The sequence below is a fragment of the Chelonus insularis genome, unplaced genomic scaffold, assembly GCF_013357705.1.
Source record: "Chelonus insularis isolate UGA/USDA-ARS -01 unplaced genomic scaffold, ASM1335770v1 contig_88_pilon, whole genome shotgun sequence".
In the NCBI taxonomy this organism is placed as follows: domain Eukaryota; kingdom Metazoa; phylum Arthropoda; class Insecta; order Hymenoptera; family Braconidae; genus Chelonus; species Chelonus insularis.
This window is the reverse complement of record NW_023276776.1, coordinates 1,173,414-1,196,802: the sequence shown is the minus strand read 5'-3', so window position 1 is coordinate 1,196,802 and position 23,389 is coordinate 1,173,414. Positions and strand designations below refer to the sequence as shown.

At 26.2% G+C, this 23,389-nt stretch overlaps 7 protein-coding genes across 10 annotated transcripts; 3 read left to right on the top strand and 4 right to left on the bottom strand.

Moving 5' to 3' along the window:
• Positions 1-200: 200 nt before the first annotated feature.
• On the top strand, positions 201-1,872 carry arg (arginase). Its single transcript, XM_035091676.1, has 6 exons — positions 201-466; positions 537-609; positions 674-1,043; positions 1,122-1,237; positions 1,323-1,445; positions 1,520-1,872. The coding sequence occupies exons 1-6, from the start codon at positions 371-373 to the stop codon at positions 1,753-1,755; spliced, it is 1,014 nt and encodes a 337-aa protein (XP_034947567.1). The 5' UTR covers positions 201-370; the 3' UTR covers positions 1,756-1,872.
• Positions 1,862-6,291, bottom strand: Cap-D2 (CAP-D2 condensin subunit). Its single transcript, XM_035091674.1, has 2 exons — positions 5,942-6,291; positions 1,862-5,786 (listed from the first exon to the last, which is right to left on the bottom strand). Exons 1-2 carry the CDS (start codon positions 6,048-6,050, stop codon positions 1,975-1,977), a joined length of 3,921 nt encoding a protein of 1,306 aa, XP_034947565.1. The 5' UTR covers positions 6,051-6,291; the 3' UTR covers positions 1,862-1,974.
• Positions 6,292-6,559: 268 nt separating this feature from the next.
• On the top strand, positions 6,560-23,379 carry LOC118071636 (uncharacterized). Of its 3 annotated transcripts, XM_035090872.1 has the most exons (10): positions 6,560-6,694; positions 20,094-20,141; positions 20,285-20,972; positions 21,044-21,198; positions 21,259-21,385; positions 21,461-21,602; positions 21,683-21,899; positions 21,978-22,326; positions 22,396-22,614; positions 22,706-23,379. In XM_035090872.1, the coding sequence occupies exons 3-10, from the start codon at positions 20,322-20,324 to the stop codon at positions 23,285-23,287; spliced, it is 2,442 nt and encodes an 813-aa protein (XP_034946763.1). In that variant the 5' UTR covers positions 6,560-6,694; positions 20,094-20,141; positions 20,285-20,321; the 3' UTR covers positions 23,288-23,379. The 3 variants fall into 3 exon arrangements, with proteins under 3 accessions (XP_034946763.1, XP_034946762.1, XP_034946761.1); XM_035090871.1 differs by having other exon boundaries at positions 20,094-20,972; XM_035090870.1 differs by having other exon boundaries at positions 6,643-6,788; positions 20,094-20,972.
• LOC118071639 (gamma-soluble NSF attachment protein-like) lies at positions 6,696-9,476 on the bottom strand. Its single transcript, XM_035090876.1, has 8 exons — positions 9,258-9,476; positions 9,107-9,174; positions 8,939-9,023; positions 8,807-8,824; positions 8,519-8,726; positions 7,930-8,178; positions 7,602-7,856; positions 6,696-7,466 (listed from the first exon to the last, which is right to left on the bottom strand). Exons 1-8 carry the CDS (start codon positions 9,305-9,307, stop codon positions 7,299-7,301), a joined length of 1,101 nt encoding a protein of 366 aa, XP_034946767.1. The 5' UTR covers positions 9,308-9,476; the 3' UTR covers positions 6,696-7,298.
• Chrac-14 (DNA polymerase epsilon subunit 3 Chrac-14) lies at positions 9,568-10,629 on the top strand. The gene is made up of 2 exons (XM_035090877.1): positions 9,568-9,751; positions 10,261-10,629. The coding sequence occupies exon 2, from the start codon at positions 10,261-10,263 to the stop codon at positions 10,627-10,629; it is 369 nt and encodes a 122-aa protein (XP_034946768.1). The 5' UTR covers positions 9,568-9,751.
• Positions 10,930-14,188, bottom strand: LOC118071638 (E3 ubiquitin-protein ligase LRSAM1-like). Of its 2 annotated transcripts, none has more exons than XM_035090873.1 (9): positions 13,939-14,188; positions 13,605-13,847; positions 13,076-13,492; positions 12,962-12,991; positions 12,506-12,878; positions 12,091-12,434; positions 11,692-12,009; positions 11,395-11,589; positions 10,930-11,296 (listed from the first exon to the last, which is right to left on the bottom strand). In XM_035090873.1, the coding sequence occupies exons 1-9, from the start codon at positions 14,017-14,019 to the stop codon at positions 11,168-11,170; spliced, it is 2,130 nt and encodes a 709-aa protein (XP_034946764.1). In that variant the 5' UTR covers positions 14,020-14,188; the 3' UTR covers positions 10,930-11,167. The 2 variants fall into 2 exon arrangements, with proteins under 2 accessions (XP_034946764.1, XP_034946765.1); XM_035090874.1 differs by having other exon boundaries at positions 13,946-14,172.
• On the bottom strand, positions 14,764-18,449 carry LOC118072133 (uncharacterized). The gene is given in 7 exon segments (XM_035091770.1): positions 14,764-15,037; positions 15,141-15,205; positions 15,289-15,452; positions 15,550-15,685; positions 16,421-16,766; positions 17,089-17,333; positions 17,335-18,449. Coding segments are annotated over 6 exon segments (2,058 nt in total). The 3' UTR covers positions 14,764-15,037; positions 15,141-15,153.
• Positions 23,380-23,389: the final 10 nt, after the last annotated feature.

Genomic DNA, 23,389 nt, shown 5'->3' with positions numbered 1-23,389 from the left:
TTGGTTGTTTCTATTAATTACGGCAGATTAGTGTATTATTTTAATTAATTAAAAATAGTTATTTTTTATTATTATTATCATTAATTTTTTCAATTATCTAATGGTTATAATTATTTAATATTAATAATTAATAAATAATAGTACCAAATAAGTTAATAATTTATTAGGTTAAAGAATTATTTTAATTAACTGTTAATATTAGTTTATCTATTCTAATATCAATGAAAAATTAAATATACCAAAATGTATTGACTTTGAATGACTGAACGATTATTATCATTAGAAAGGTCGACAGTTTATCATAATATAAAAATAAACTTTTATTATTACCAAATCTTGCTTGAATTTTCGTGTTATTTCAATATAAAAGATGTATTTACTGAGAAGAAGTACATTTATAAGACAATTTAGTACAAAAAAAAATCGAAAAGTCGGAATTATTGGAGTACCTTTTGAGAAAGGACAGGTAATTATGATGATGTATTTTGAAATTTCTTTTATTATTATAATAAAATAAATTTAAAATTTTATTATAGAAAAAACATGGAGTTGAACGTGGACCAGATGCAATTCGTAGAGCAGGTCTATTAGAAGAATTAAAAATTCTTGGTAATGTTTCAATAACATTATACACGTGATATTTATTTACAAATTTTTGTTATTATTTTTTTAGAGCTCGATGTACAAGACTATGGTAACTTGAAATATGAAATTCAATCATCGTCAGATATTCAAAATATGTCACATTTAAAAGAAGTAGCAAGCTGTACTTATAAAGTATCAGAAATTGTACAAAAAATCATGAAAGAAGGAAGAACAGTTGTAACACTTGGTGGAGATCATAGTTTAGGTATTGGAACTATTGATGGACATGTAAAAGCTCATAAAAACGTTGCAGTTTTGTGGGTTGATGCTCATGCAGACTTGAATACAAACAAAACAAGTGAGAGCGGTAATGTTCACGGGATGCCTGTAGCTTTGTTAACTTCCGAACTATCAGATTATTGGCCTCATTTACCTGGCATGGATTGGCAACAACCACTGTAATTACATTTTTTATATAAATAATTCAACTATGTGGTTATTGCTTTAAATAACATTAATAAAAATATCCATTACAGATTATCAATAAGAAATGTAGCATATATAGGGTTGAGATCTGTCGATAAATATGAAAGATTGGTTATTGAAAAATTTGGAATCACTGCGTTTGGAATGGAAGATGTTGAAAGATATGGTATTACAGATAAATTTTAGAAAAATATTAACAAGTATAACTATAAATCAAATAATCATAAAAATCTACTTTCTTAAATAAATAGGTATTCACGATGTCATACATATGGCTTTAGATAAAATAGATCCTCATAATGATAAATCTATACATGTTAGTTTTGATATTGATGCATTAGATCCATTAGAAGCTCCAAGCACTGGAACTCCCGGTAAAATAATTGAAAATAAAAATTTTTATCAACAAAATTTGATTTAATATTATCTATTTTATATTTACTTTCAGTTCGTGGAGGACTAACTTTAAGAGAGGGAATTCATCTAATGGAAGAAGTTCATAGAACAAATCGGTTAAATGCAATAGACCTAGTAGAAATTAATCCTGACATAAGTGATACTAAAGGAGTCAATTTAACAACAGAAGCTGCAATTTATATTTTACAAGCAGCTTTAGGATATACTCGTCGAGGTCTTAAAGTTCCTGCAGGAGTAACAGATATTCCATTACAAACATTTCGTTAAAAAATTATTTTTTATTTCATTTATTATGTATGAAAAGATATATAATCAATAGAATAATCCAGTATTTTTTTTTACATTTTTAATTTTCTATATAATCATTATTTATAATTATATATGCTGTACATAAATAAAAAAATTTTTGTCAATTAAAAATAAAAGTATTGCTATATTTTTATTAAAGTTAATATAAATGTTTCAATATTAATAAGTATGATATATTTATTTTTTACGTTTTGAAGATCTTGATTTTCGAGGCTCTGGAGGAGGAGGCATAGCTTCTCTATCTGAATCACGATCTTGATCTTGATTATTATCAACACTAGGATCATTATTATCAGTTTGATTTTCATCTTCTTTACAATCCATTAACCTATCAATTTCATTTTCTAAAGCAGCACAAACATCTTTAGCATCAGCCTTCTTTCTAGCTGTTTCTATGATTTTTCTTAATGCTCCATATACTGATCGATTATGAAGTTGATCTTTTAAAAGTGGTAAATTAGTTGTTAATCTGACAATTCCTTTTTTACCTAAAGAAAATAATGATAAGCAATATGATAAATCTCTCCATTGCCTTTCTGTTGTTGCTAATTTAAATCTTGCACAAATTTTGTCGATTAATGCATCTATTTCTTTTTCTTTATGCAATAAGCCTATGATATGTTTAAAAATATTATGGAGATCATCTTCATTTATATTTTCATCGGCACTTGTGAGTTTTGATATAATGTCAGGTAAAGTATTATAAAGGATATTATCCTTTTGAGCCAATTCATTAAAAAATGATTCAGCAATATGTCTTATTTGGTCATCAGGATCAACAATACATAATGCTATATCAGATATTTGACATTTAACTCTAATTATTTCTCGTTTAATCAAGTTAGACAAAATCCTTAAAGCAGTAGTGCGGACACGTACGTCTTCATCTCGAAGTCTAGTGTACATATGAGCAGTCCATGGTTCAACATCATTAGGAAATCGGACTATTAAATCAGACAGTCCAACTAAAATATTTGATCTTATTTCTGGATATTTCGATCGATCCAAAATTGTTACTAATAATTGGAGATGTTGTTTACAAAATGCTGATGAAACTGTCATCATTTTGGACAAAGCTAACACTCCCCATACTTGAGTTGCTTTGTCTTTGTATTTTTCTGGATATTGACAAACCTTTAGAACTATTGGTACAAATTGAACCATAAAACCATCCCCAGTAACAACGCAGGTTTCCAAAGATTCATCAATTACTTCAGCATCAGCATCATGTGCTGCAGCTCCTAATAATGTATCTTTGTCTGTCTCATCTTGAAAACTCATATCTTTTCTGTGAACTGATCTTCTTGCTTTTCTGGCTGATGAAAATCTTGTTGTTGTACTTTGTGAAACATTTATAGTGGAATCATTATTTTGATTTCGATTATTTTTTTTGTTATTCACAGTATCTCGTAATTTATTTCTTCGTTTTAACTCTTTATACACACTAACATCTAAATAGACCATATGTGCAATTGTTACATGACCAATGAAATATAAAAATTTAGCTAATAGAGATATAGGTACATCAGCATCAGGACTTCCAACTAACATTTTTAATATAATATTCTTCATAAGTTGATCAGGTTGATTAGCTAAATGATAAATCACATTTATTGCATCAATAGCAAAAGAAACAAAAATGTGTTCATTGATATTTTCAAAAGCTTCAATTAATAAAACTGATAACTCTTCAAAAAGTTCATGATCATTTTGAAATTTAATAGGTTCTTTCTTTTCATCTCCAGCTTCATTTTTTATTTTTAACAAAGCCCTACAAGTATCTCGTACTAAAAGAAAATCTTCTTTGCCTTTCTCTTTAAGTCCAATTTTTATAAAAATATTCAAATTTGAAGTAATAATTTTTGGTCGATTTTGCCCTATCATGGTCAATAATGCCAAAGCACATCGACTTTCTAATATAGTTGTTTCTGGAATTTTAAAACTAAATTTCTCCCACATTATTTGTACAGTATCTTCATTTAAATCTTCACTACTAAACCATAATGAAATGAGTTGAGCTAAAGCAGGACTTTGCCCAGGTTTCAAATCTCGTAATAAATTCATCAAACTATTGAATGAAGAAATGGCTTTTTGACGCGAAGAATTACTATCATTCTTCAAGTAAATATCTTTATACATAATAGCCACATTATTTCTGACTGATTCTTCTCTACTGAAAACTTGGGACAAAGCAGTATGAACTGCTGAATCTGCCTTTTTAATTTTAAATTGATAGGCTGTTCCTAGTAAAGTACAAGATTCAATAGCTACTACTGGAGTTGCAGAAAAAAGCATCTCTTCAATAATCGGTATTGCTTGTTCAATTTCTGTTATAAATTCGACTGCATTATTTAACATGTTAAAAGTTTGGCGATATTTTTGAACTTCATCTTTGCGCGATTTCCATTCTGCTTTTTCATATTTTTCTTTACTATTTCCATTTTCATTTTGTTCAGAATCCAGGAAAATTTTTAAAAGAAATAATAGATATAAATCTTCTTTTGTATCATCATCTATATCATCTAAAGAAGTATCTTGTGTTTCACCATAAACTCTTTGGAGACGTTTAACAGCTTCAGTGATTTTTCTGTTGATCATTAATTGACGAATTAGTTCAAATTCTTCATCAAGATTTATTTCTTCCATCTCATCATCGTCATCTGTATTATCATCTTTTTTAATAATTTCTTTCAAAGCTGCATGAATATCTGGCAATAATTCTTCCCAAAGAGCAAGTCTTTCTGTATCTCCACTTGCACTTTCAGCTACTATATTTGCCTGTAACTCTTGTAATTTTTTTTCAGCATTATCACGATGTTGACTGATCGTTTCCAAATCAAGAGCACCACTAAATGGATTGCACTGCAATAAGACTCGTATTAGTTGAAGAGCTTGTTTTCTCATGATAGAACTTTTTTCATTAAGGTGAGGAATCGTTGCTTTTAAAATTAATACAAGTTGTTGCATTGGTACAGCAAATTCAGAAATTAATTTTTGCCAAGTCTGAAATACTTTAGATCTGACATAAGTATTAATATCTAATCTGTGATTCAATAAATGTTCAAAGCATTCGTCACGTATCTCTTTTTGATCTTTACTGAGTTTATCATCTTTGAAGCATCCAATAATGATATGTCCTATCACTTCTATAGCACAATTTCTCATAACATAACATGGATTTGCTAAGTACTCGAGAATATTACTTAAATTTTCTAATAGAAAATCAGGTCGTACGGAAGCAATGGTCTCAATAAAAGTAGCTATATTGTGAGCTTCAGTTTCACTTGGATTTATCCGATCAACTTCTTGTAAAAGTTCTGATATAAAACTTGAACTGTTATTTTCGGTTACCATAACAACTATTCCAGATGCTAAAGGTTGTGCTAAAGCATCATACATCTGTACCAATTGAATTATTTTTATTATACAAGTCATTCCGTGCATATATCGTTTTATCAATATGCCTAAAATATGCCAAATAATGTCATCGTTCTTTTCTCGAACATTTTTTTTATGTTCAAGAATTTTATAGCATATATCAGCCACAAGCATAATAAAAGATTCTTCAACAATATTCGATTGCCATAAATTACCCAAGGGAAGTTGTAGCAAACGGTGAAGCATTATTAAACCTGGTTCTCTACGATTTTCCCATTCAGTTCTTAAATCAGATTTTGCTTGTTTTTTTTTCTTCCCTGTACTTTTATTATAATTATCGTCTTCATAAGTTTCATTTTCCAAATAACACATGAAATGAGATAGTAAATAACAATGCATTTTTAGCATACAAAGATTTTTTTCTCGTTTTGATTCCACCATTTCATTTTCTAAATCTCCTACTAAAATTCCAGTTGATTTCATAATTCTATCATAGGCTCGAAGTACCAGAGCATTATCTAGTTTTTTTCCATGAACTATCACTGAGAAGAAATCATCAAAATGATCGAAGATAAACTCTGGTCCTTTTTTCTCTAAAGTTTTTCTGGTAGCTAAAATCAAATGATTAATAATTATTAATCTTAAAAGTATACGCATTATCGAGAAAAAAACAAATCAAAAAATAAAGAGAAAGTTAATAATATAATTAATTATCGAATTATTAAAAGTTTTAACTTAAATTTTGACATTATAACCTAATACTTACCATCTAAAGTTTGACTTATGAAATTTACTGTTACTAGATTTTTGACATAATATTGAGTTGAATGTCTTTGCAAGAGATTATCTTTGTTCAATGGAATTACGAAGTCCATTTTTATTGTTTAAAAATTTAATTATAATTACAATTCAATTCACATAGATACTGTTCAAATTACACAATAAAATTAACTCGGTAAAGATGTTATAAATATTACATTAGAAGCAAATTGTTTCTATTCAACACTTATTCAATTATATGGATTTTTTAAATCAAATATTTCCTGTATATATTTTTAAATAAACAACGCTGTAAACACTGCCAAAAACCGTTAAATTTCAAGTTTTATAACAAAATGTTTGGCGTCTTTGACCAGTGCTGCCAAACATTAAGAATCACTCGTAATTATTATCAAGTATTGATAAATTATCGACAGTTGATAAGTAAAGTTGATGTTTGGCTGTTTTGAATTTCAGGCCCAATAAACACGGCATCATGCCCCTTATGCGTAATAGACATGCGCGAAATATAAATATTATTGGGACTTACCAATGTATGTACGTACATTTACGTACATTTGTATTTACATTGTACTTGTATATGTGTAAATACAATGATGAATTATAGGGGATAAATTTTTCTGATTTACTTTCTTTTGTTTACACTTATATTCACATATTAGTCATACATTTATTTGTTTGTTCAGTGGTGAAGTAAACAGATACAGTTATGTGAATTTAAAATTAAATATTTACAGGTGTAAGTAATATATTAATTTTATTTAATGTGTATAATGTATCAAGCGTCCATTATAACTTGCAGAATACTTTGTTTCATAATAATTAATGTAAATGTGAGTATCTTTACAATAGTCCATTATTCTTAAGTTAAGAATCTAATGAGATCAGGAAGATAATGAAAGCACAAAGTTCATAAAAGCATTACCTATAATACAATTCCATACGATAAATTTTTTAAATTATAATTATTAAGATTGAATGATCTTTATTTTTAATTAGAATTAATTCTCTACTTGAAGTATAATTTTATCGGTTTTTATGTTTTATTATTAGACAAAAAATACTATCAAATGAATTTACTATTTTCAATAGGTCCAATGATGTATCGATATTTTTAATATACGGAATAAATGTCTTTAAATATAATTACGATAAGCTGTCATCAACAACAGTCTTAAAAATATTTCTTTTTAAATTATCTTTTTATCGTTTGTCAACATTATTATATATTTTATATTTCTGATGTATACGATAAAATATTCAGTCAAACAATTGAAAAATAATGCATTCCAATAACAACTATTAATGAATTTTATTATTTATATGATAAAATATTTAATTGATCAGCACAATCCCTCTTCATACTCATCTTCTACTTTATCATTTTTCTTTTCTTCAGTTTTTTTTTCTTCACTTTCTTCCTCTGGTGGTGTTTCTGGCAAATCTTGTGAAGATTTATTTGATATTTTTGTTTTGGAGAGCATTTCTTCAATCGACTCAACTTTCTTTTCCTTTCAAAATAAATAAAAAAAAATTTTTTACATACTTAATTCAATTAATGAAATTTGTTGATATTGGAATCAATTATAAAATTATCATGGTGTAATACTTTTAAAGTTACGTATCAACTTTATATAAATACTCACATGTACTTGACTGACTTCTGCTTCCACGGTTTCTTCTCGAGACTTTTCTAAACTAGGAGATACATAAGGTTGTGCAGCATTTGCCCGAACACCTGCAGGTGGTACAGCATATTCTTGTTGTGGTAATGGCAATCCTCGGGCCAATTTTGCATATTCAACATCCATATGCTTAATGAATGGACTATTTAAAGCAACCCTAGCTGCATTAGCATCTTCGTTATCGTATGCTTGTAAGAGCATCTCTAATGTTTGAATCTTGAAAAAAGAATACATATTAAATTCTAATATAAAATTGAAATAAATTTTCAAATAGTGAGAGTTAATTTACTTCAGGTGCATCACAATAATTTCCCCACTCTCTGAATGCTTTTTCAGCTGCAACTTGATCTCCTCTTGCTAATTGAATAAGCACCAAAACTACAGCTAATCGTCCAACAGAAGGAGTATGTTCGATACGTTGGTGCATTCCTATTTCTCGTCTAATTGCATTCGCAGCTTCATCATACATTTTTAATTTGACTAAAATTCGTGCTGCTTTACTTAGGTACTCGGCAGCTTGTCTAGGACTGTCCTCTCCCTAAAAAAAAACAATATATATTATTATTTAATCTTTTAGGCTTTATCAATTCTATCATTCATAACATGTTTATTATAAAATTTTTGGAGTAAATAAAGTTTAAAAGCTTCTGTAGTCACGAAGAAGAATGACTCTCTATATTGTAACGATCTTTAAATGTTAAAAATCGAATAAATTATTATAGAACAAAAGAACTAAGCTGAATTATTGTCTTTACTTACAAGTATTTTAGTAAGTGCTCTAAAAAATTAGATATTAAAATGAACGGATGATTTAGAGTCATTTTTCTTAATAATTATCTTGATTTTAACTTAATAATTAAATTTAAAGTATAATTTACAATAACGATTTCTGCAGCTCTTTGAAATAGTGGTAGTGCTGCTTCGGGATCTGTTGATTCGAGCATTTTTCCAGCTTTGTCAAGAACAGTAGCTCCGGATTCTTGTGATCCATGTTGTTGATATAAAGAACATGACCTATGTGCTAGATTTGGAATTTCTGTGAAATCTCCCATATCTCGCAATATTAATAAAGCTTGTTCTAAACTTCTAATTAAAAAAAAAATAAAATTCAATCAATATTCAAATCCTATTTTAATATAATAAATAAAAATTTAAATTCAACTTACTTTGCAGCATGAAACCATCTGAATATTTATTAAGAAAAAAAAAATTTTTTTAATAAAAATTACAAACAAATGAAGTAAAGTTCTTACACAGTTACTATATGATTTAAAATTAGAATATATTTAAAAGGATACGATCGACTTTCCTTGTAGCAATCAGCAGCTTTTAGCAGGGCATCTTTACAGTGCTTATATGATTTTGCAATCCTAAAGCAGGTAGCTGAAAAATAAATTAACCCAAAAAATCAATAAATCATAATGTAAGATCCATCTCAATTTGTTATTTATCATTTTAATAATCACCTGCTTGATTATATTCATCAGCTGCTAATTCATAATCTGGTTTCCATTTCAATAAGCCTGTTTTAAGACTATAAAAGATAATAAGTAAAATAGTTTTTTTTTATTAATTAAGAATTAATTTTTCTTTCTATATTGCTATAACAGGCTTTACCTTTTTTCAGCAGCTCGCAAATGCGCGTTACCTTCCTCAATCTTCGACATTTTTATGTTAATTGTGTTTGATTTTATCTACTATTTATAAAATCAAATATCCGAAATAATTTTACGTTTTATATTCAAACAATTAACTTTATTGTTCATTAAAATAGAATAAAATTATTATTTTATTCAACACGATCTGTTAAAATGACATAGTTAAAGTGACACATCTCTCATTGGTTGAAACTTGGATCTATTCTCCCTCTCATTTGCTATAGTAAAATCGTATTCTATATTCTAACCTATAAATGGTACAATGTGTGTATGTGCGTAAGTTTTCATGTGGTAGCTAAAAGAATAGTAACAGATTGGCGGGAACAATTGTTAATCTAACAATTATTGTTTGTTTAGTTATAAAGTTTATTTATCACGAACAATCACTTATACAAGCTGATTTGAATAATTGCGGTAAAAGATATTAATCTTAAAATTTCTTAAAAACAAAAAGTAAGTGGAATAATTTCATTTCTAAACATCGTAAAACTAAATCATTTTCTATCACTAATTGTATTTTTATAAAATCAAACGTAGCTTTTCATTTCATATTTTATAGATAATTTAACGTTTTCTTTGAGTAACCTTTTTAATAAGACTTCTAATTCGTTGATTGTTTATGTGTTATGCTCTTTAATATTTTATCAATTTTCTATGTTTATGATTTCAATTTAAATATAATTTTCTAACCTCATTTTAAAAATGGAAAGAAAAACAACATTTCTTTTATTATTATCACTCACATTAAAAAACAAGTTTTATGTATACATAAACTAAAATTATTAGAGTATATACATAAGTACATATGCTCCTAATTTTCATGAAAAAAAATGAAAGACCCTATCAATGTAAACAATCAAGGTTTTCATAATATCAGTTTATCAGTTTCATATAAGATATTAATTTTTATATTTTAAATTTCAATAAGATAAAAAAGATCCTTATTTTTTTTTTATTCATAGATGGCGGAAAAATTAGAAGATTTAAATTTACCAAATGCTGTAGTTACAAGAATAATAAAAGAAGCATTACCAGACGGAGTAACAGTAGGGAAAGAAGCAAGAGTTGCAGTTGCAAAAGCGGCATCAATATTTATTCTTTATCTTACAACTTCTGCTAATACATTAGCAAAAAAAGCAAACAGAAAAACAATTACGGGGCAGGATGTTTTACAAGCTATGGAAGAAATAGAATTTGATAGATTTATTAATCCCCTTAATGAAGCTTTAAGTAATTTTAAAAAATCACAAAGAGAAAAAAAAGACACTCATTTAAAGAAGAAACAATTAAAAGATGACAAATTAACAAATGATATAATTGATGATGAATAACTTTTTTTTTAAAAGTATTCTTTCATTTCAATATAATCATTAAGACAGTTTTAACTTTTCTTCTTTTGTGTAAAATTATTGCATTAATTTATTTTATATTATAATTTTTAATATGGTGTATGTCAAGAAATATTAAATTTAAATTATTTAGTGTAATTAAGTTCGAAGATGAAAATATTAAGTTAAATAAAAGACGTATTATCATAAAAAAGTTTTATTGAATATTTAAAAGTCTTAAATAATAGAGTAATATTTCATAAATAATGCATTCTTATTGATTGCAACAATATTGAACCTATTATTACTGAAAACCTGAGTTGAAACAAACAAATGCATCAAAGTGTCTTTCATTTTTTTTTTTTCATGTCATATAGATATAAATTTATCTATCATTCATTTCAATATTCTACATATACTTCAACTATATGATTTTTATAAAAATGTTTGATGATATAATTCAATAATCTGTTTAAAAATGTTATTTCATGCCACAAAATAAAAATTATATAAGGTTAATATCTTATTATATTAAACAATTTTAATTAATTTTATAAACTTGAATTTTGCGTTGTATAGAGCCGCGGCACATTGGACATTCAGTTGTTACTTTATTTGAGCATGATGCACAACAGCAAAAATGCCCACATGGAAGAAAAATTACTTCACTCTGAAATATTTTATAATTAAAATTATATTTATCAATGTCAGTTTATGAAAAATTGCTAATTCATATGGAATATACATATTTATTTTTGAGTCACTTACTTGACAGTCTAGACAGATAACACATTCTGTTGCATTAACATTTTTGTTAGAATAATTTGCATTGCTTGTAGAAGGCTCTTCTGTTAATGCTTCATCTAACTCTGGAGCAGATGGTTCAACTATTTTTCTTTCTGCTAAATAATTTTCAATTGCCAAGAGAATCGCATTTCTATCATCTTTATTGTGAATTCCAAGCTTAAATATTAAAACAATTAAAGTATTCATAACGTTAAATAGTATTTTATAGTTTAAAGTATGATTGAATGTTTGATGGATATGATTTATTGTTAAACATACTTGTTCAAGTTGATAATCATCAACATTCGGCAACAAAGTTGATAAAGAAGCTAAAAATGGAAGGCAGTGTAAAACTCCAGCTATTGCTACATGTCTTACTAGCATTGGATCTAAGCCCTCTAATAATCCCTGAGGACGTGAATCCATTAATGATTGATACTGCATCAACCAGAAAAGACTGTTTCGTCGTGCTTCATCATTTTTACGGCTTTCTATTTGATTTATTGTTTCTAATAATTGTTCACGTCTTTTTTCTTGTTTATCTAATAAATTGACGAGTATTCCACTTAATATCACTCTTTTTTCAGCAATATCATTCTGGAAAAAAAAGTTTTTACTCAAAAATCTTTAAATGTTAATATAACGAATAGTATTAGAGAAGAAGTAAATAAATATTACTATTTGCTGATTTATTTCTAATTTCTTTCTTTCTAGTTCAATATTCGTTAAAGCAACTAATTGGGATTCAATTAAATTCACTTGTTGAACTATACTCCATGACCTAGCATCACTTCTTTCTAATAAAGCAGTTAAAGCTGCTTTTTGTAGTACTTGATCTTTCCTTAATAGATCTAATAAGTTTTCTCGATTTCGTTTTTGATCTTTGATTGTTGATGCTAAATAATCATTATTTCTTAATTCTAAACTCAATAATGAGTGAGCATTGCATTCACGGAATTTAGTGTATTCTTCAATTTTCTTTTCTGTTAATAACTCTTCTTTCAGCAATTTTTCCATAGCAACTAGAAAATCACAAATAAAATGTTTATTTATGTCAATAATGGAATTTTATTTTGTTAGATGATAGACTTACGAAGTGTTTCTTTTGTCCTGACCGATGATTGATCTTCATGACATTTCGACAATAGTTGTAATTGTTCTTCTTTTTCTCGCTCTATTAATTCAGCTTGTATATGACGTTCAGCTTCATTATTAATCAAAAATTTTTCAATTACATTATCAGCATTTTTTTCTGCTTCATTAATGAAATCAAGAAACCGAGCCCGGTTTAACTCTTTTTCTTGTTGAATCCTTTCAATCTCTAATTCCAAGTGTGACTGTTGGAGTATTAAATCTTCTAATAATTTTTTTTTCTGTCTTTGACTGATAGACTGAAGTTCTAATTCACTTTCTTGTTGTTCTCGAATATTTTTCTCCAACTCAAGTAATGCATTTTGTCGTTGTTCCTGAAAAAACAATTCATCATAACTATTTTAATAACAATAAAACATATTATTCATTGAAGAAATAAAGCATTATTGATAAATACTTTTGTTTTTTCTAATTGTGTTAACGTTGCCTGAAAAAATAAGAAAAACATAGTATAAAAAATAAGAATAACAATTAGCAATTAGCAATCACTGAATAAAAAAAAATTTTAAACCTGATAATTATTATTCCTTGTATTTTCAGTTAATCGTTTATTAATATCATCAGATAATTGATTCATTTGTTCATCTAAAAATACATCTCTTGCTTTATTATCAATTCCCCATTCTTGAGCGAGAAAAGCTACGATTGCTATTGCTCCACCTTGAAGAATATATTTTGGAGGATATGTTATATTATTACATTCATCAGTTTTAATATCTACTAATTTGTTAGCTTGACCCAAAGACTGTGGCAATTTTGTTAACGATTTATTTCTACTAATATCAAGAATGCTGAGGTTTTTTAAATTTCCAATTGTTTCTGGTAAATATTTCAATTTATTGTTAGCCACATTTAAAATTTGAAGATTTGGTAGCTTTGCTAATTCTACTGGCAGTTTTTTGATGCAGTTATTATTTACATAAAGTTTCTGAAAAATTTATAAAATTTCAATTAATTTTTTTTCATAAGTAAACTAAGGTTTAATGACGATTATTAAGTTACTAGTTGTAATTATTTTATTTTGATAAAAATTCACTCACTTCAAGTGATATTAAAAAAGAAATTTCTGGTGGTAGTTGAGTGAATTCATTATAACTTATATCAAGAAAAGTTAATAAAGATAAGTCATCTAGTTGACCACCTCCAGATAATGATGATAGTTTATTTTTACTCATATCTAATTCTTGTTTTCGAAAAACTTTACATAAAGAATAAATTCCTGATGGGACATTTTTTAAAGCACAATCAGAAATGTCAAATATTGGTGCTGGGTTTTCTCTCGCCTATAAAATAAGTAAATAGAAAATATAAATAAGTTAGATAATTATAATTATGATATACCAGAAAATTTCAATAATTTATTTAATAAAATACCAGATACAATTTGTACTCCAATCTTCCTTTATAATCCACATCTTTTATGTATTTTGTTTCATTTTTTTTAAACGACATCATATTCTTGTGACACTGATAGTAAATGATTCCAATTATAAATCATCTTTAATAATTTTTAACGATTAATAAATGTACATAATAATTTCATTAAATTGAATAAGTAGAAAATTTTTCTATTATTATTACGAGACTGTACTTTATTACGATGATTCATTCTCACACACTTTATCATTTATTTAAATATATGAGTAGTAGTGTATAAATGAATACTCCGGCTGTCGTGTTGAACAAATAACTTTTTGGTTATGAAGTCGCTCCATGCTATTGGTAGATGTCATTTTTCATCTAAGTGGCGGTATCATTCAATCGCCCTTTGAATATTTTATTGTTATATTAGGATTAAAATAACTAACATTTGTATGATATATTTTTATTTGTTCACTAATGCAAACGAAAAACAATAGATAAATGTAATTAATTTATCAATAGGTTTACAATTAAAAAATCTTTGCCTTATAACATAAATTGGACTTGCGGTAATGATAAAATTATTTAGTAGTAGTATAAAAAAAAGATTAAAATGATCTTATAATGATTAAATATTACGAAAATAAAGGTCATTCTAAAGTAGTAATTAAATAAAATTTTTATTTATTCTAAATTACAAGCATGAAGCTAGTTTTATAAATATTATTTTATGCACATTAAAAAAACATCTCCAATGCATTAACAAAAAATATTCTTTTATTCTAGATTCTAAATGATAGATTCTATATATTATATAAGTATGTAAAATCCCTGCTTTTTATCTGCTTTGATTACCACAAAATTACAGGTTATTTTTACTGGTTGTTCAACGCTTTCACATTGGGGTCTCATATCATTGTGATTATGATTAAAAATGAAAAAATTCTTGACTCAGAAATATTTTTCATTTAATGTATTTTTTCATACTTAATAATAAACGATAAAATCTTATCTTTTTGCGTCTTTACTAAAACTTTCAATACAAAGATACATATTTCAACTTGAATTCAACTTATTAGTATTGTTCTGATTCTGAAGAAATATAATCCTCCTGTAATTGAATTAATTTGATTATTTGCATACTTTTGTTTTGCTACTATTTACTGTAACAGATTTCTCACAAATAATATGTATTTATAATTTTTTTTACAAACTTTGTTTCCTTTGCTAAGTAAGTTTTCGTCTTCGTAACCTATACTCTGTTGGAGTCAGCATTCCCCTATAATGTAATTTTTTATGAGTTGATACTATTTTATATATTTTATTAACTTAATAATTAAGTATTAAATACAATAAAATCACCTTAAAACTGTATCAAAAGATACACATACTCCCTTATCGCACATTTTTTTGTACAAATGCCAACATTCTCTTTCCTTGGTTGTCTTAAGATATGGTTCTTGTGATTGACCATCAACATCAAGAGTTTCCATTTTTGTTGAATTTATTCTCTCATTATTTTTGTTCTGAATCATTTATAACATTGATTGAAATTATTTTATTATTACTATTAATATAAAATTGTAAAAAATAATAATTTTTGTGTGTAAATAATTACATTACTTTAGAAAGAGATGCTTGTAATGAAACTGTGCTTGCTTGAGTTTGATGAATAAAAGGTCCAACATTGATTTGTCTTTGTAAAGAAATAGGACAATCTTTTTCCTCAATCTGCATTGTCAGTGATTGTTCCATATACCTAGTTTAAAAAACAAACAAAGAGTTATCAATCCAAGGATTCAAAGTATTTCTTATTTGCAATGGAAGCAAATATATTAGGAGTCATTGAAATAAATATATCAACATAGATTGATATAATATATATATAGTGATAGTAATTGAACACTTGATACGAGATGGTACCAAGCATATATATTATTTGCCCTTCAAATACAAATGGATTCCATGCCCTCCTTTATCCCTTCTCTGTTCTTTTAACTTTAAGTCTAATTTCTTTGGCTTTGCCCAATTCAATAAATCAAGAATGGAATCGAATATTTGTCATAGAGAGAAATATTAAGATTTTAATCATAAATTAATATATCATTTTTAACCAATTTAAATGATTTTTTTTTGTTTAAAGTAATTTTCTTAAATTTTCTGTTTCCTTTTTTATCTCCAATATTTTTTCATTTCAAATAACTAAAATGTTGGAGCTTTAACAGATCATGATTATGACACCAGTTATCTGATTGATAGAAATTGTAAAAATTTTATTTTCAGTTTGATAATAAACACTTATTTCTGGGTAATTGATAAAATTATTAAAATTGTTTTTAATAATACTTGCATCTACTATAAATTAAAAATTCTTCTGCTACATAGTAAAATATTTTTTGATTTTAAATCGTCTTCATAGTCATTTCTTCATTCAGTTATACCAAAAAAAATATCAATACTAATTAAAAATAATATCATAAATAAAAAGACTTACGTAACATCAGACGGCACACTTTTGGTTCTCTGTAATAACAATTTCCTTTTTTTGTCCATTCGATCATCAATTGGTACAATCAAACATCTCTTCTCTTTATCCACAACTGGCGATGATTCTTCTTCATCAGTTTTCCAATAATTAGAATAAATTGGTGATGGAGAAGTTTTTGAACTAATGTCATACTGCCATGTATTGGGATTCTCTTCATGTGTATCATCTTGTAATTGTGATTGATGTTGCATTATCATTTTTGACAGCCCTTCATTGTAATTTACATTTTTTTTTTCAGTTTCTATTTTTCGTATATTGTCTTCTCTTTCCATCGAATCTTGTTGAAAAGAAACTGTAATTTTTTAATAATATGAAATAAAATATAATTCCATAGAATATTACTAATGTAATTATTTCAATTTATAATCAACAAATAATACTCTTATTGAGTCAAAAATTACTCAAAATTTTTACTTTGAGTGAGTCCAACTTGTATTCTATAATTGCAAAAGAAATTATTGAAAGAAATCAATAGTTATAATGATGTCAATTTAAAGTATTTATATTATTGCTTGAAATTCTTGGAGAAACTTCAGTCATAATACGAGAATGACAAGGGAAACAAAAAAATTTTAAATGAATATTTTAGTGAGTTTTTTAAAAATAAATATTACCTGTTTTAAAAACACGTCGAGAGATGAAAGAATCTTCAGAAGTTTTATTAACAATGTCTAAATTTGTTATATTTGTTGAACATTGTTTAATAATAGATACAGTAGGCAAATTATTCCTTAATTGTTGAATTAATTTATTATCATGAGGTGAATTTTTTTCTATTTCTGAATCACTATCAGCATCACTAATCAGTGAAACCATAGTTACAACATCAAAGTTTGATTTGCATTCATTTTTTTTTTTCAACTTCTTCTACCCTTCGTTTTCCATTTCTTGTTCTTTTTTTAATAACTGAAGCTTTTGACTTATCGATTGATGAGCTATTATTCGATACAGGTATAAATGTATTTGGTGTAAATGAATTGACATTTTTACCATTTCCATTTTCTGTTGGGTTTAAATATTTCTTTTCCATCTTTTCATCTTTATTTGAAAGAATTTTTGGAGTATCAATAACTATATTTACTTTAGTTCTGGAAGAAGTATTTGGTAAACATCCTAGAGTAACAGAAGATGCTGGACGTTGAAGTGGTGGTGCTGAATTTGTTCTCTTTGTTTTATTAATATCAATTACAGGAGTTGTAAATGGTTTATGTATTGATTTGTCAGGTTGTTTCTCTAATTTTTTCTCATTAGATTTAATCACAGATGGTATTGAGATTTTATTAGTATTATTTAATCCTGTGAATGCAAGATTAGTATTTGATTGAAAGGAGGCTCGTTTACTTTTTGCATCAGTAAGAGGTTTTTTAATATCTTTATCCATTTCTTTGTCTAAGTCTTCTAGGCTTTTTGATGAAGAATAAGTTGGACTTGATGATGAAGATGATGAAGAAAAAACAAATGATGACAAAGTGATATCTTTTTCATTATTCTGATGATTATTATTTAATGACAATCTTGATTCACATCTTGACTCATCATCAGTAGTTCCATGAGCAAGAAAAATATCAATATTTGATTTATTAACTTCTCTTTGCTTCCAAGCAAGCCGAAGCCTCTCAGCTAATTCTTGTCTAGAATATAAAATTGTAGCTTTATCTGATTCAAGAATTGAAGAAGATCCTATGGATGATAATAAATTTGTTTTTTTATTTGTGACTGTTCCAATTTTTGAAGCTATTACTTCAACATTTGCATCATCTTGAGAATTCCAAGCGATTTGAACTTTGGATTTATCTGAACCCCAAGAATTCCCTTTTTTGGATTTTGATGATTTATCTAAATGTGTTGGTGTATTTGAATGAAAAGACCTTTTGTCATCAGCTGATTTTTGTCTTCTCACCGAAGCTTGTAATTGAGGAGTCTTTCTCATGAAAGGTTGTTCTAAAGATTGTTGACGTATTTTTGATCGTGACATCATGAATTATTTAATCTATTTTTAATTACAAATTTCATTAATTGAATAAATTAAAACAATTGTCTTCAAAATAAATTAATATTTCATTCAATTTATTTCTAATTATTCTATTCCAATTGACTTTAATCCAAATCTACGATATTTACTTAGAAAAAAATATACATATTTATTATTACTATTTTTATATTTTTTTATTATTCTCAATATTCTCGATTATCTTCACAGAGCCACTCTATGCATTGAGTTTGTTTTTTTTTTTTAAACAATAAAAGACTTTCTTTCTATTCTGCATTATCAATAACACTTGTTAGAAAACTGTAAATAAAAATAAACATCAATTATTTTAATTAAAAAAAAAAGAATGACTATAGAATTGATCTCAATCATGTGCACCAATTATTTCAATCTTTAGATAGATGAATGAGAATTGTAGTACACTAATTTTATTATCAAGAGAATATTAATAAAATGGAATATTTTAAATAATTAAAGGCAAGTTTACCTATCTTAGTATCATCAAAATAAAAATTCACATGTAATTTTATTAAATTTTTTTGAATATCATTATTAGAAATGAAATATTAATTAAAAATGATCAAACGATTTAATGAATAAATGTTCAGTTCTAACATCAAAATCAGTAAATGGAACTTTTTATTCAAAAAATTTTCCTATTGAGTTTTGAAAATAAAATAAAAAATGAAGAAGAGTATTCCCGAATGAACCACTATCGGCTCCCGATGCCGACTATCTTGCTATTCATTGTTTCTCAAATGAAGTATATATAAGGGATGTTACACAAACACATTGGTACAATCTAAACTCTCATGTGTAAGTAGTTGAACAGATAGGCATAAATTGACTATAGAGTTTAAAGACTTGTATAACAAAGTTTTGTGCGAGGTTTATGCACCTCATTTACTTATCCTTTTGAGGGTATACGTTTACTATCAAACTACGGTAAACTTCAGTCACTGGTTATTGATCAAAAGTTTGTCTATTATCTGACAGCTTGTTGTCCACAGTTACCATGACTCTTTTTACCAATCACTCATAGCTACTGAACAATCTGAAATTTTTTTAGCTCTTTTATTGAAATTAAAAGAGAAAAAAAAAACAAATTCATCTTCATAAACAATAAAATATGAACTTCAAGATGATGATAAATCATGAATAAAGTATTTTTTTTTATGCTATGCTTCAATGATTATTTCGTTTATTGGATGGCTTTAATAAATATTATCATTTATATATTATAAGTGGCTGTCATTTTTTAAATTAATTCGCTGATTCAGTATAGAATTATACTTTGAAACTTGATTAAACTTTTAAAAATACTTTTGGCCTGATTAAGTAATGAAAATTACATTTTTTTCCCATCTTCTTGGTTGCTACTATTGAACTTTTCAAAACTTTAAGTTTCATATAAGCTTGAAGTATTTGTAATTGTTTTGCTATGAGACTTGAATGAAAATTATAATATAACATCTTTTGATTAAACAAAGTTTTTTAGGGTAATTTGATGATGCAATATGATGTAGAAAAAGAGTGTTTTGTAATATTCATTTTATTGACTTAGAAACTTGATAGACTATCAAACAATTAATGATCCATCTAACTTTTTTTTATTTTTTTTTATTACAGATTCACTTGGACTGAACTGATTCCAATATGATTTCATCAATCACAATCGTAATAAATTTAATTTAAATAAATTAATTAAGAATCTCATAAATTTTAATTTAATTTTTTTTTTATCAATAAAAATTGGTTTCTTTTTATATTAAATTTTTATTTAATGGATGATTGTTTTAACTAATAAACAATATGGACAGTCACACAGAAACTATTAAGACTCTTTTGGAAGAATGTATGCCAACATGCTCTCAAGAAGCACTAGAAGATCAAGTGTTGTCAGTGATTTGCCCACTATTAGAGCAAATGACAACTGAAGTATTTAACAAGACTGGAAGAATGATTGATGATTTGAAATTATCAAAAAATTCTGATAGTTCAATCAGTAATGAATTAGAAAAATGCAAACTTCCACTCACATATTGGAAAATGATATTAGATCATATTGAAAAATATAAACCATGGAAAAGTAACTCATTACCAAGTCTTTTTAAATACTTACCTTTGGTGATGATAACAACATGTAATCAATGTAAAATGTATTTAAAGAAGTGTTCAGATCGTACTTTGACAGCTATTATTCAAGAAATTTATCGTGAAGCATGTTTAGTAATAAAACAATACTGCAATGTTATTCATTCTATCCAGTTTGACACAAAAAATGGACAAGACTTGATCAAACATGTTATCATGAACATTGCTAATATGGCTTCAGTTACAATTTATGTATTAGGTTCAATGATTTTCACCTGGAGAACATTTGTAAAGTTGATGTGTGATTCAGATTTAAAATTTTTTGAAGATAAAGAAATCTCAACAACAGTATTAGGATGTTTTAAACAACTTGGAAATGATATTACCTGGCTTCTTCAGAACGTTTGGCATTTAGTTAGTATGAAATTGAAGCTATTTTATTTGTTCTATAATTTCTGGTAATTTTTATTGATCTTTTTTTTTAGAAACCAAATGAATCTGAACGATCAAAACAAGTTAAATGTATAAATATATTGTTAGATCTATTCGATCGTCTTCACAAAAGTTATTACTTTCAAATAAAAGCTGCCGATATTAAATTTTTTGAAGATATGGCTCACTTTATTATCCAGTTAACCGGGTGAGTATATTTTTTAATTGAAAATAATATTAGTTATATATTATTTAAATCTTCTTTCAGATATTACACATTAAGTTTACGTGGAAAATCAGATTTGGAAATTCCTAGTGCAGAAAAAAAAATCTTCGATCAGGATTGGCCTCCAGAAGTATTGATTTATTATCATGGATGTGAAACTTTTGAAGAGGTTCTATTTTGAAAATTTTATCATAATATTGAATTTAATTTACAATAATTGATTCATCATATGTTTAACTTGAAGGCATTATTTTTGAAACATAATCATTTAAATGATCATTCACAAGTTTGCCATTATTATATAATTGGTTTTCATCTTTCTATCTTAAACAAAAATATTAAACATGAAAGTAAAGTTGAAGCTGCTATACTCAATATAAACACAAGTAATTAATATTTTTGATCTTTATAATTATCAATTAATTATTTATAATTATAATCATAATTTTTATATTTAATAACCAAGTTCAGGAAGACATCTTACTAAGAAAATTTAGAATGCCTATAAATGAAAATGGAGTTAAGACCACCAGTATTTATGGATACACTTTAATGTCACTATGTGATTATTTATGTCATTATTCAAATTTCATTAAATTTGAATCCATACTGTTTAAATATCTTTTTTGTGAAAAATTTTGGTCATCTCTTCTATGTTTTGATATTCTCAAATATTGTTACAGGTAATTTGATTTCTCTTTAATAAGATAATTCAACAGAATAATTAATTCAATTTCATTGTTTCTTATAATTTATTTTAGAATTTCTACAGAAGAATTTGTTATGACTCATTTAAAGTTCTTAATGATGATATACAAGAAATTTAGTAAACGAAAAGCCAATAATTTTGGAATTATTTTATTAAGTAAATTAATAATTGATACTTTAACAATCCTTCCAAATGAAAAGAGAGATAAATTAATCATTGATTGTCAATATGAAGAAATTATTTATTTATTTCTAAAATCTCATAAAATAAATATGTCAGAAAAAAGATCTATTATCAATTGGTACAAAAAATCTCAATTATTTGAATCTAATGATCAAAATTTAGATAAGGCAATAATTAGTTTGCGAGAGCAACCATCTGTAAAAAATTGGATACGTTTAGTGAGTTTGTATTTTATTGATATTATTATATCATATTAAAATTAACTTGAAATAAATTTTTAATTTTAGAGACTTTTATTTCAATTAATCGGAATGGAAAAAAATTTTAATAAGAACGAGTATACTAAAGTTTTCAATGATATATGGATGTTAACAATTAGCAGCTTGGAAGAAATTAATGATGACTGTAAACGTCGTATGATGCATGAGCTTATTTTAATGTTGATAGAATGTATAATTACAGGTGATTTTTCTCATTCTGTTTCATTCAATTGGTCTTTACTATCGGTAAATAAGTTTTTTTTTATTAATCGTCAGTTTGAATAATAATTATTTAATTTTATAATTAAATTTATCTTTGGATTAATATTTTTTTTAGGTAATGACGAAAGATATAGAGGATGGGACAATGCTACCGAAAAGTATTATTATTGAACTGTGTCATAATTTAAAAACTTACGCTGCTGTATTAAACACATCAACAGACAAAAATGGTGGTAATACAATTGGTAATTTGGTTTGTCATTTAATGGAAAATAGTTGTTCATTTATTTTTCAAGAAGTACTTGAAACTTTTGATTTTATCGTGGAGAATAGTAATGACAATCCTTTAATCATGGGCATGGGAGCAGCTATGAAAAAAAAACCGAATCTTTTAAAAATAGTGCCAGAGTATTTACGGAAAAAGAAAACAGTCAAATTATCACACTTTTCGAGTATCAAAGATTATATTCATACATTTATTAAATACTGTGATCATTTGTCCATTCAACACAAATGTTATAATAATAGTACATACAAACGTAATGAAAAAATGCCTAAATTAGATGATGATTCTTTGGATAAAAAAGCTGAAAGAATATCTAAAGAATTGATGGAGTTGATTGATCAAAAACATTGCTTGAATAGTACAATCATTGAAAAGTTGTCAAACTCGTGTCATTTATTCATTAATAAATAATAAAACAACGAGAATCGTCGAAATTTTGTACTTTAACATCTTGTAATTTGATAAAAGATTTTTTATAAATAAAAATCAATTTTTATAACTCATTTAAAGTTA

What these genes read in the sequence shown, in the direction of transcription:
- arg (XM_035091676.1), top strand. Translation starts at nt 371, where the DNA reads ATGTATTTACTGAGAAGAAGTACATTTATAAGACAATTTAGTACAAAA. An exon ending in AGAAGAATTAAAAATTCTTG is followed by an intron (nt 610 to 673) that starts GTAATGTTTCAA and finishes TTATTTTTTTAG; the next exon opens with AGCTCGATGTACAAGACTAT. An exon ending in GGAAGATGTTGAAAGATATG is followed by an intron (nt 1,238 to 1,322) that starts GTATTACAGATA and finishes TTAAATAAATAG; the next exon opens with GTATTCACGATGTCATACAT.
- Cap-D2 (XM_035091674.1), bottom strand. Translation starts at nt 6,050, where the DNA reads ATGGACTTCGTAATTCCATTGAACAAAGATAATCTCTTGCAAAGACAT. An exon ending in CATAAGTCAAACTTTAGATG is followed by an intron (nt 5,787 to 5,941) that starts GTAAGTATTAGG and finishes ATTTGATTTTAG; the next exon opens with CTACCAGAAAAACTTTAGAG.
- LOC118071639 (XM_035090876.1), bottom strand. Translation starts at nt 9,307, where the DNA reads ATGTCGAAGATTGAGGAAGGTAACGCGCATTTGCGAGCTGCTGAAAAA. An exon ending in ATTATTGTGATGCACCTGAA is followed by an intron (nt 7,857 to 7,929) that starts GTAAATTAACTC and finishes TCTTTTTTCAAG; the next exon opens with ATTCAAACATTAGAGATGCT. An exon ending in CAGAAGTCAGTCAAGTACAT is followed by an intron (nt 7,467 to 7,601) that starts GTGAGTATTTAT and finishes TTATTTTGAAAG; the next exon opens with GAAAAGAAAGTTGAGTCGAT.
- Chrac-14 (XM_035090877.1), top strand. Translation starts at nt 10,261, where the DNA reads ATGGCGGAAAAATTAGAAGATTTAAATTTACCAAATGCTGTAGTTACA.
- LOC118071638 (XM_035090873.1), bottom strand. Translation starts at nt 14,019, where the DNA reads ATGATGTCGTTTAAAAAAAATGAAACAAAATACATAAAAGATGTGGAT. An exon ending in CAGGACAAAAGAAACACTTC is followed by an intron (nt 12,435 to 12,505) that starts GTAAGTCTATCA and finishes GTGATTTTCTAG; the next exon opens with TTGCTATGGAAAAATTGCTG. An exon ending in ATGATTATCAACTTGAACAA is followed by an intron (nt 11,590 to 11,691) that starts GTATGTTTAACA and finishes TTAATATTTAAG; the next exon opens with CTTGGAATTCACAATAAAGA.
- LOC118071636 (XM_035090871.1), top strand. Translation starts at nt 20,277, where the DNA reads ATGGACAGTCACACAGAAACTATTAAGACTCTTTTGGAAGAATGTATG. An exon ending in ATTCTCAAATATTGTTACAG is followed by an intron (nt 21,900 to 21,977) that starts GTAATTTGATTT and finishes AATTTATTTTAG; the next exon opens with AATTTCTACAGAAGAATTTG. An exon ending in TCAATTGGTCTTTACTATCG is followed by an intron (nt 22,615 to 22,705) that starts GTAAATAAGTTT and finishes TATTTTTTTTAG; the next exon opens with GTAATGACGAAAGATATAGA.